Here is a 12,745-nt window from a genome sequence, read left to right on the forward strand (position 1 = left end):
AGACTGGCAATTTTTTACTAAATAATTCAAAACATTATCCAAATTATAGTCTCAAAACTTTTATTGTTTTTACACGTCCAACGTTTCGGCCAATTCGGCCATCTTCAGGGACAATCTTAATTCACTATGAAACATATTATTTAATATTTTTCCAAACACTTCATACAGGCTATTCTGCCCAGGTCAAAACATTTTTATCCAACAAGTCAAATATCCATTAAAATTCACAGTCAAAAATATTTTTCATTTTACCACTATCATACACTTTTATTACAACCTTACTTGTTACCTTGTTGTAAGGTTGTAATAAAAGTGTATGATAGTGGTAAAATGAAAAATATTTTTGACTGTGAATTTTAATGGATATTTGACTTGTTGGATAAAAATGTTTTGACCTGGGCAGAATAGCCTGTATGAAGTGTTTGGAAAAATATTAAATAATATGTTTCATAGTGAATTAAGATTGTCCCTGAAGATGGCCGAATTGGCCGAAACGTTGGACGTGTAAAAACAATAAAAGTTTTGAGACTATAATTTGGATAATGTTTTGAATTATTTAGTAATAAATATCTACTTTTCAAGGACACTTACTGTATCTGTTGTATAGTTTAGGTAAAAATTAAATTATTTTCCAACAGAAAACAACCATTATTTTTTTGTCAGAAAATAATTGAATTAGCCATAATGTTTATATATATATATTTTTTTTTTTGGCTCTTGAAGAAAAAATTATTTGAAATAATGAATTTTGGTATAAAATGATTTAGTTTTTTACTTTTTTTTTTTGTTTTTTTGTATGCCATCTATCAAGTATTCCAACAAGTTTTTAACAACACATTAATAAAAAAATAATTATTACAACTTTTTTTTTTTTTTTACAAAAATGTATTTTCTTATGTACAAATTATTAAAAATAACTGGTATCACTTGACTAGATCACAGTATTTGCATTATTACAACATTTAATGTGTTAAGACCCAATTTGATGGATGATTATAAGACATTAAAATTGGTAAATGAAGGATAAACGAAGAACAATCTTTGGGTGTGTTTGATGTTTGCTCAACCCACAGAGATAGCCATGATATTGTTTCCTCAGTATTCATATTTGTAGGATTTAATCCTCGAAAAAAGCAAGCCTGTAAGTAGAATTACAAATATTAATAATCAGATATTTCATTAAATATCAAATCATAACCAAATATAATTTGTTTTTATTTTAAGTTTTATTTAATAGTATGATATTTATTTGTCGAAAATACTTTTTTTAAACATAAATATTATTTAAATTTAAGGAAATTTTAAAGTGAAATAAGATATAATAGTCTATACTATTATGTCTACTAGACTATAATTATTACTACTTAAGATGAATGGAAAAGCAATTAGCAAGAAGAGAAAAATAGGAGCTCGAAAATTGAAAGAGCTCCGAAAGGATAAAGGAAGGTGTTTTAAAAGTAAGGGTTTTACAAAGAACCAAATCCTTTAAGGCAAAACTATTATCCTGTTTTTATTTTATAAGAATGGTACAGTACTTACATATAAGATAAAAGGTTGAATATGTTTCAGTCAGCTAGGTACTTAATGAGGTTCCCATCAAGAAAAACTACAAGAGGAATTGTTAACTCCATAATAAGGAATAATTATGAAGAAGATGGTCAGGGATATGGTTACAAGAATATAAAAAAATAAAAAATAGTTATTAAATTATTTTTGTATTGTTGTGACCGCATCCCTGACCATCTGACAAGTCATGAAATCAGAACAGAGATCTTGAAAAACCTTATTATCACAATTAGAACAAAGAAGAGACTGACAAATGGATTGTACAAAACAGTCTTATGCTCAATTCATAAAAAAGGGAATCCTAAATGCCACTAATTATTATGATATCTTAACCTTGTAATGCTGCTGCCTCTTGCAAGTAGAATCAAGGGATGATACCATTGTGGCTTTAGAACCAATGCTATGGTAGAAAATATAATTTTAGATCTCTGATGTCAAAGTGTAATATAACTATTTCTATTTTCTAATTTTTATGACATTGTATTCATAGACAATCTAGGAGAAGTTCATGCAAATGAAATGACCTTCTCTTTTCCTAATCCTCCAGTTACTATGCACCAGAGGCACATCAAAACCAAGTAATGCTGTGTATAATGATGTTTCTCCAGAACAAGAATAATTATGGACAATAAAAAAATAATTGTACATTTAATAGTATAGTTTAAACACATTTTGTGAGGGATATCCTAAAACTGCCAAAGCTGTGTTGCTGAAAGGTCAGGTAGAGAGGAAAAAAAAAAAAGAAAAAGTGGAAGATAAAGACAGAATAACCATTAATTTTCAAGGCAACTTGTGATTAGTGTTCAATGTAAAGAGTAGAAGGAAACAAATTGTGATTATGGAAGGATTACTCATAATAAAATAAGAATAGATTCGATCTGGAATAATAGGGAAAGACTAGCTTGGAAACAAACTTTATGAGTACAAATCAGACAGAAAGAAATTTGTTGATAACCCTCTTCATGATGAAAAATTCAATGAGGTTATAAAGAAGGAATTAATTTTTGAGTAAAATGATTATATTTATTTGGATATGTGTCTAAAAATAAAAGAAAATATTAAATACATTGAAACCTTAATCCTAAAACCTTCTAATGAGATTTTTTTATCGAAAGTTTTGACTAAATGTTGTATTTATTATCTGTGGGTAGTTTTAAGATCCAAAAAAATGGTTCAATTAGTGAGTTTTCATAACACTCATTTGGTTCTTAAAACCTACTACTTTCAAGATTCATTCAGAATTTCACTTTAGATTAAAATGTAGTAAGAAGGTATTTGGAATTAAGGTTGTGAAATGACCACAATACTTACCATTCGAATATCATCATGTGTCATTTTTGATACCCCGCCTTCTTTAATAATTGCAAGATCCATTAGCTGGATTAGTTTAGCTCTTTCTGAGAGTCTATACTTCCTCCTCCAGAATCCATACATATTATGCATTTTCAATAAAAAGTGCTGAAAATAATCAACATAGGACAATAGCAAATATACTGTACATTTTTTAATATAGTTTAAGCAAATATATATAAATATTTTCTATATTACTGAAAATTATTCATTTATAAACTATAAAAGTACATTATGTTATATATTTTTCTTACTGCATGGCTTGAACTTATGTTTTTTAAATGGTATACATGGTTGAAACCAAAAAGTGGAATACAATTGGCTATTGTTTCAGGTTTAGGATGAAGACCACTTCCTAGAAGTGCTATACATTTGGACCAATATGGAAACATAGGGTCCTTCTTTAAAAGATAGAGCTTGGCCTGAAGTGAACGAAATACTGGCTTATAATACTTTAATTTATGCTTCTGATCAATAACTGCAAATTGTATTCTTTGCTGAAGTGACCAAAAATGTGTTGAGAGAAGGTACCTTGGGAACATGAACCTAAAACAAAATAATAAATAAAGGCATCATTAGAAAAAAAAGCTATATAGTGTAAACACTAAAGACTTTTGATATTGTATATGACATTTGCTGTAATTGAAAAAAAAAAAATAAGAGAGGCCCCGAAAGATTTTATTGGATTTGTGGCATATATGTTGGATAGAGTTCAACCTTGTATTTTTTAAAAGGATGTCAAGTAATGACAGTTGTGAGTAGATACTGTTTAGGAGGGATTAAGCTCCCACAAATGAGGCTAAAGCGAAGCTTTTACTTAAAAATCACCCTGTCTCTGTAAATAGAAAAAAAAGATTGGCCATGGATTAAGACAGATAAAATAGGCTATAAAAGATGTACAAAAAGAGGAAGATCTTAAAAATGATTTTCAATCTTATCAGGGAAGGTGATGTTGCAAGATAAAAAAAAAATGATAAATCTATGCCTCCTTCAAGAAAAATGCTCAGATGAGAGGAACAGGTCACCTGAATGGATGAGGCTGAAATAATAAGGAAAGTACTTTACCAAACAAATGTAGGCAGAAAGTCATAATTAAAGACGGCTGTAATTTTTCCATTTCATTTCAAGAAACATTCTTAAAACTCCTTACAGCAATCCGCTGCTACACAAAATAGAGCCGAAGGTTTTAGAGGAGGCAATGCTACAATAATGGATTGCTGTATCGTATATATACATATGTCTGTGAGAATGTTCGCTTTAAATTATTTTATAATGATCTTCATTGAAGGAATAGCAATTTCTATGATACTTTCCCAAAATAAAAATAAAAATTTGTAATATTTTTCTAAAATAAAATAAACTTCCAGTTGTCTATTCATATGAAATTTTAATGTCAATCCAAACCTAAAGAACAAATATGAAAAAATCAGAGTTACTCCATTTTTTCATTAGTTTGCAATTTTTATTCTAGGCTTTAAGATGGCAGCCATGCATTTTTATTTTAATCTCAGGCCAATGGATATAATTATTTTATATGCCCAAACCTTAGTACAAAATAAGTCACTAAGTAATCTTCCTTGGAAGTCTTTGTTTTTATATTTTTTAAACTTTTAAATCATCCTTTTGGACATCAAAAAGTTACTACTGGAAAATTACAAAGCAAACTTTTAGACATTCAAATAGTGGCTAGTAACTAGCTAGTCAAGGTTTCAATAATTCAAGCAATATCAGGTCTAAATTCTATTAAGCTTCCAGTAGGTGTGCCCAAATCCATTACACAAGAAGGCGTGTGATGCGCTAAGTAGACCACTCTCATTTCCTTAATATAAAACAAAATTATATTATTGTTCAGAGATTATTACTAATAAACATTAAGGAAGGATAATGGAAGGAAAAGTAAACTGACATTGTTAAAAAAAAATATTTACAAAGATAAAAAATCAATATACTTGCAAAGTATTTAATATTTTTAAAATAATACTTGCTTCTTATTGCTGTTTAAAAAAATTAATTTAATCAATATTTTTAAAATTCTTCAGATTTTTGTATACTGCTGCACCAAAAACTATTAAGTTTTTGAAAATTTTCAATAAAACGCATCCACGTGCAAAATAAACAAGAGAATTACAACAAATTTCCAAAAAGATGCACGATTTACAAAGTTCACCACTATGCTTTTAGTAATTTTCAGTTAGTAACTAAAATGTGAGTAACTGAAAAATTGTCAACAATTAGAAGGGGTTGACAAATTAATAGGAGAGGGTTTATATATACCTTATGAACTCTGTATTGTTGAGGTAAAAGTGAACCAGTGACATTATTTTTGCAAAGATGAGGTCTTTTGCCATCTATCTGTTCTTGAACCAAATCAACACTAGAGAAACGACAAAACTGGAAAATTAGTAATAATTGAGGTGCCTGCAGCAACAAACAGGTACCACCATTTTTCAATTAGACCAGTTTCCATAAACCCCCTCTTCCTCCCTGAAAAACATTCTTTTTTATGATATAAAAAGTTAGTAGCTCTGGCCTTTAGTTCCAACATTTTTTTGTAAGATTGCTGAATCTCCACTTGACTTAATGGTACAGGAAAGACATCCCTGCTCGAGTTGGTTACTTACAGCTTTGATAAGAATCACAAAAGTATCTTGACATACAAAAAACAAAAACAAAAACAGAATGCTAAAAGTCATCATGAAATTAAGTATGTCAGTATTATGGGTGCTGAGCTGCAGCATTACAATTTTTTTTTCCTTTGGAATATACTATTTTCTCACAAAGCATAAGATATTTTTAATCAATAATTAAAGTTATCAGCTCTTAGCTAGAGATTTTTGTTGTTTGTTGCTTAAATTTTATGAGACATTTTGAGCTTCCTCGTCTACTTTTATACAAAGGGAGCAGATTCCGGATAACCCAGTGTGATTTCTTAATCAAAATAATTTTTTTTTTTTTTTTATCTCTAAAAACTGAATTTATTCATTTTGTAGAATGGACTAGCCTCTTGATTATTGTTGACCCTATCAATTATTAGTTAATTGTTGATGATTTCACAATTTTGTCAATTCTGAAGCACAAATTTGTTTCAGGCTCAAGTAGACAGCAGAAAACCTCATCTTCGCAAAAATATCACTAGATTACTTCTACATCCAACCTAATGAACAATATGTTAAACTCTTTACAAATGATGTACAATAACTAGCCTGCATGATTCTGATTTTCAGTTGTCATTATGGCAGACTAAGTTTTTAAAGAAATATTTGATAAACTAAGGGTTTGGTTTGAACCTTCCAACAATAACATAATGTGTAACCAATCAAATTGAAGAGATAGCCAATTTTAAAATGTATATTACTTATATAAAAGAAAAAAAGGTATGGAATAAATGAAAAATTATTTAAAATATTAATGAATAAAACTTACGCTAAAGGAAACATAATATAGTTGGTAAAAGGTAGTGCAGAAATAAGGAGAACTGGAGCAACACGTAGCATATCATGCGGCATTTGAATATAAAGTTCAAGTTCCTTTCGGGTCAAACATTCTAGATTTTTGTCATGAGCATTTATTTTTCGTACAACTCGTACAAATTCTTTCATATCAATGAATAAGTCCTGAAATAAATCTACGCTTCATCTTATTGTTTAAATCTAAATGTACATTGGACCTAGAACTAACACATTTTATGAGGGAAAAACATCAGCTATCTTTCTAATAAATAATTAATAAAAATATACATATTTAAAATGTTAACAAAAAAAAAAAAATGTTCACCTGCAAACCAATCTTCACTACCCGATAGATTCGGAAAGCAGCGGGAAATTTAAGTTCCACCTTGCTTTCATAATTTTTAACAAAATTGTAATACGATGAAAATATGTACTTCTGTACAGATTGAATATAATTTCGGATTGGCTGATTATGTACTTTTCTGAAAATAAAATTACAATAAAGTAACAAGTAATAACAATAACTATTAATTGGTACATATAAATATTTTTAGTATCATTGCCTTATAGCTGCTCCTTAAGTATGATGACGAAACTTTAAAATTTTGTGAAATTGACTTTATTGTGTAGGCGGATTCAAAAATGCATTTACAAACATCTAGTAAGTACTAATAACAAATTGTATAATTTAATTATTAATAAATAATTGTACTAAAAAATTCACCATGAAAGGAATTGTATAAGCATAATTATCTGAAAACCTAGTAAATGCATTTTTGATTCCGCCAATACAATAAAGACAACAAAAAATTTATAGTTGCATCAATATACTTTTAGAGCAGCAATATTTTGTTCTATTATTTTACAAAAAGTCTTTCAAAGTAATATAAAAATGCGAAAGTCTTTAAAAATAATTGTAACTATGGTATACTGGGAATATACCTTTAATGAATGTATCAATTAAAATCTTAATATCAACATTCATGGAATAGCTATGGTATGTCAAGAATATAAGTTTAAAATTCCACTAAATCAAAATGTGTTATTGCAATGGCTACATAAATTTTGTTCACAGGAGTGGGAAATCATATTAACAGGTTGTATGACATGAAAAGGTTTGATAAAATATTTCTAGGCTTGAAGATTATATCTCTCCATATCCCAATATATTCCTTTTGATGATTCTGTTCTTTTTATCATAATCGCCTTAACTTTAAGCTTCTATCCAAGATCGAACCTCATCATATATAAGTAAAAACCTTAAGCTCATTTTTATGGTACCTTATTTTAGGAAGGAGACATATGCAATTGTTACTTATATTTTTTCAAACCTTTCTGATTCTGATCAACCCAATTACAATATAAAGTATATTTTAAAACTCATCAAATTTGAATTATTTGCTTATTACTTCCCCATATGTTATTTCTTTTTATTATTACTACAGCACTTATTAATAAATATTTGATAGAAGAGTTTTTTACATGAAGCAAAGAAATTCTCAAATCTCTTAGTTGAAACTAGATTGAACCAGGAAGTAGGGGCAGAGGATTAAGTAATTTTTTAAATTAAAAACATAGTTCTCAGGTCAGTAGCCTATGCCACACTTCACTAAATGTGTATTTGATAAATCTAAAATATCTGGAACCAATCTAAGATCTTATGAATTTTAACTGAAACTGTTACCATATCGGACATTCTCTAGTTTCACAATTATTGATGTGTTTATTGTTGACTGTAGAAATAATATGAGGAGAATATAGTAAGAAAGAGGAGTAAGAAACCCAAAAAACTAAAACTTATGTTATTAATCATTTATTAACTAGACACTAATAAAGTAAGTTTTACTTATTTATATTCATTTCTTCACTACCGCTAACTCCTCTTTTTGACCATCTCCTCATATTTTAAAATTATTGCTTCTAAAGAGAGGATAATGGCCAAACATGCATCATCAACAAAATAATGATAAATTTGAATTATTTTTATTCTTACATTGATTTATTTGATAAGATTATTTTTAATCAATTAAGAAAGGCAACACCTCAGGTCTAAAAGAATAATGATGCCACTGTCAACTATGAAATGTATTTGTGTTGGCGGGCACAAAAATTCATTTTCTATATGTTAGCAAGTCGACATAATTGCACTTAAAATTTTGCCAAGGAAGGAAATTTGTAAGTACAATTATGTTGATTTAAAAACATCCAGTAAACACATTTTTGAGCCTCCCAACATCAATAGTAAAGTAAATTAAAAAAACAAATTTAAAGTTGTGTCATTATTTTTCTGGAGCAGCGATATTTAAATACATAATTTAGTAAGATCAGTTTACATGGTATTTTTACAGTTAACCAACGACTTAATTTTTCAAGAGATTAGTTTTTTCCAAACGGACTTTAATGATTCTAGGGCATAAAATGGTACGTTCTATTGTAACAAAACGAATAGTAGTAATTACAAGAAGCTTAAGTTATTCAATTCTGTGAATAGTTCCCTTGCGATACATAGTGAATTTGTTCTGTGAATGTGAAAAATATTAACAACACTATACCCTGTAATTAGGTTTTATTCAACAACTATTTTTATATCCCAACAGCAAACTATGTAACTTGCAACTATAACTTTTTATTATAAAGGATTTTATTTTTGATGTATTAGAGTAACTCAAAAGATGCCACATGCATAATATTGCAATAGATGGTAGAGATCTAAATTGTCTTTTCAAAAAATGGAGTAATAATTTCCTTCAATTTATAGATAAATTTTTTTTTTTTAATATTTAAAAGTATATACAGTTAGTAAAAAAAGTCTGCATACACTTATTATTAATTTGTATTAATCAAAAAAGTGCGTTAAAAGTAAAAGAGAGAAACAGATGAAACCATTTATTTTTTCCTTTTAAATACAGGCCATTTTGATTAATTTGGTACATTTTAAAGTTGTTTAAAAATTATACAAACACTACAGAAAATGATAGAGAAAAAGTAACAAAACTTTTTCACAAAAAAAGTCTGCATACATGTATTCTATAACAAAATAATTATAAATGCAAATAATTGTCTAATGGTCTGTGGGATGGACCTCCTTTATATTTTATTACCTCTCTCAAACGATTATTCATTGTGCTAACTTTTTTTTTTTGTAAAAGTAGGATCCATTTTCAACCACTCCTCCTTATGGGCCTTATGGGCCTCTTGAGAGTTGCAGTATAGTTCTTATTTTGTAATGCCTCAGCCTGATTTTAAGATCCTGCCAGAGGTGCTCTATGGGGTTAAGGTCAGGCGATTGTGGTGTTGTTCTTAACTGACCTGGAGCATTGTACAGCAACCATTCTTCAACCCTTCTAGCACGGTGTTTAGGATCGTTATGCTGTTAAAAAATAAAATTTGATCCTAGAACTAACTTGGTAGCACTGATATTGTTTTAAGACATCTACGTATACATACTGATCCATCATTCCCTTGATGATCTTCAAGTTGCCTACTTCAGCTGAGAAGCCATAGAGCCCCAAACCATGATCCCTCCTCCATGCTTAGCTGTCGAGCATAAGTTTTTCAATTTCATGGCTTGGTTTTTTCTCCTTTGCACTTTAACGTTGCCATCAGCACCGAAAAAAAAATTAAATTTAGACTCATCCGTGAAAATTACTTTGTTCCAAAAACTGGTAAGCTTATCAAAGTAATTTTGGGTCAATGCCAACCGCTTAGCTCAGTTAACTTTGGTCATATGCGGCTTCTTGTGAGCCCTTAGCGATTTTGAGATTATTTTTTTAATCGAATTACGTACCATTTTGAGGTGTTACTCCAAGGTTGTAATCTCACAATAAATTAGAAGCTAATTTAGGAGCACTTATTTTAGGGTTTTCATGAACATTTCTTAAAATAGCACACTCATGATAACACTGAAGATTTTTGGCCTCTCTGAAATAGGCCTACTTGCAATGCAACCTGTTGTATTATAATTTCCAATAACAGTCTGAACCATCGAAACACTTTTATTAACAATTTTCGTGTAATGATTTTCCTGCGGTTTTATGAACAACAATTAACTGCCTAATCTCTCATGAAATTTCCATTTTGAGCAGTTGTTTTCACTTGACTTTGATTTTAACTGATTCGTTTAGGAAGTAAAACCTCAGAAAACCTCTAAGAATGTAAAAAAAATTAAATGTTTGTTTACATCCAAAGGATTAAATCAAGGTGTATATAGACTTATTAGTTGTAACAAACAATGGCAGACATTTATTATAAAACGTTGTGTATGTATACAATTCTGAAATGATATTGTAAGCATGATTTAATCTTCTACAGACCTTTATTTAATAGAAAAAAATAAAGTATAACTTTAATTAATACATAATAATGTACACTATTACATAAATGAATTTATATTGTGGTGTATGTAGACTTTTTTTACCAACTGTATATCTTATAATGAAAGTTACAATTTACAATATTGTTTTTTAAATAGGTTTATAACATTTAAATAACGAAGATATTTTAATGAGGAACTTCTTAATCATTAAACCTTACTACTTCATAAAGAAGTAAGGATATATTACAAACCTGTAAGGAACATGGCAATTTCCTTTAGTAACTAAGATTTTGGTCACTCTACAAATTGGTAACATGTCATCCAAGCAAATTTAAGAAAAATACACAAACTCGTAAATTCATAAACAAAACAACACAGATATCTGAGTAGGAAGGTTATGGTTTACAATCGACTTTGTCAGATCGTCACTAAGCTCATAATTAAAACATTTAATTGAGGAAATAACTGGCTATAAAATTAGCCGTTGTATTTTCAACGTTGATTCAATAAAAAATTATAATTGAATAAATGGTTAAGAGCGAAATGTAATTTTTAGTAAACTCTAATATTTGTATATTTATGCACTAATGTCGCAAAAGAAAAACGTAAGAATTTCTCAACTATCAATATAATAAAAAGTGCTTTTCTGAAAATTGCTGAAATTAGAATTAATTATTCTGTCAAATGAAAGGCCCATCAAGTAGTTTAATAGAGAAACATCTGCACGCACGCCGCTGCTTTTCTTGAATAGTGGCACTGCACATAAGATGCAACGTTTTTATTTGTTTTTGAATTCGACATATTCCATAGATTAGGGCTAATTTTTAACCACTCTAATAGCTTCGCGACTGTCTATAAAATTATCAGCAGAGAAAGAAACCACTGTCTATGGAAGTTTTTGGAGTACAACTACTTCTAAAGAAAATAAAAATAAAACAAATTGTGCAATGTGTCCCTATTCAAGAAACACAGCAATACTTATATATAATAGCATAGCTTATAGTTATATATATATATATATATATATAGTAGCTTATATATAATATCATACCCATGACCTATTCATAAATTATATTAGTATTTATTTTCCCCTGTAAATATAATCAGATTATAGCATTTCAGCAAATAAGATGGACGTGTAAGGAACGGATCCCTAAATGTAATAAACCCTGAACCGGCGAGTAAAAGTCCGATGGGTGAACCGAATCAAACGAATAAAAAACCTACACCCACCCCTCTTTGATGACATTAAATACACTGCTATAATTTATTATTTTTTGGGAAAATAGAATAAAAATTATGTTATTTGGTTAATTGAAACATATATTTAAATTATCATGTTTTAAAAAATAATGTTTGTAACTTTCACTATTCAATGATTCCAGACCAACAATGACAAATATTAAAAAAAAAGTATAAACATTAATACACTTAGTTAATTCTTGTGCCAACCTGGGACCTGTTTCATAATAAAGTACAAACTAATACTATTAGTCTTGTCGATTTAACTTAATACAATTACACTGACTTGTACTTAAGTACTTTTTAACTCCTGTAATATCACTAATAATCCTCCCTATTATGAAAAAAAATAAGTATTAGTGTAATTAACACGTTGTTTCTATATTTGTATTTTGAACTAATACCATTAGCTTTAACTATGAAACAGGGTCCTGGTAACACTGGTGCACTGCCTATCTCTTACTTCGAGGCGGGAAAAGCTACTAGAACAAGGGGACAATGTTAGTGCTATTTTAGACTCAAGAATCAAGTAATACTAATTCTGTATTAGTGACAGTGTTTTATATGCTGGTTTTCTGCCACGAGCCTTAATCTTTTTATCCAGGTAAGATTAAGTTATACTAAAATAAGGAAAATTGGATGGAAATACTGTGGAATTCGTATTGTTAAGAATAAAAGCTCATGTTAATAAAAATTGATCACTGAAAAGTTGCTCGTATTGCTTCAAATAACAGAATAAGTATAAAATAAGTTTATTACTGTTTTCAGTATCTTTGAAATATTTAAGTAATTTTAAAAATATTTATTTTTATCTTATGGAAAT

At 28.8% G+C, this 12,745-nt stretch overlaps 1 protein-coding gene across 1 annotated transcript; it reads right to left on the reverse strand.

The window, feature by feature from the left end:
* Nucleotides 1-866: 866 nt before the first annotated feature.
* Nucleotides 867-11,090, reverse strand: LOC106692927 (LETM1 domain-containing protein 1). Its single transcript, XM_014439185.3, has 6 exons — nt 10,932-11,090; nt 6,691-6,847; nt 6,340-6,530; nt 3,171-3,462; nt 2,878-3,024; nt 867-1,139 (listed from the first exon to the last, which is right to left on the reverse strand). Exons 1-6 carry the CDS (start codon nt 10,994-10,996, stop codon nt 963-965), a joined length of 1,029 nt encoding a protein of 342 aa, XP_014294671.1. The 5' UTR covers nt 10,997-11,090; the 3' UTR covers nt 867-962.
* Nucleotides 11,091-12,745: the final 1,655 nt, after the last annotated feature.

Source organism: Halyomorpha halys, unplaced genomic scaffold (assembly GCF_000696795.3).
Source record: "Halyomorpha halys isolate HHAL.00 unplaced genomic scaffold, Hhal_1.1 Scaffold6.1, whole genome shotgun sequence".
NCBI classification, from domain to species: domain Eukaryota; kingdom Metazoa; phylum Arthropoda; class Insecta; order Hemiptera; family Pentatomidae; genus Halyomorpha; species Halyomorpha halys.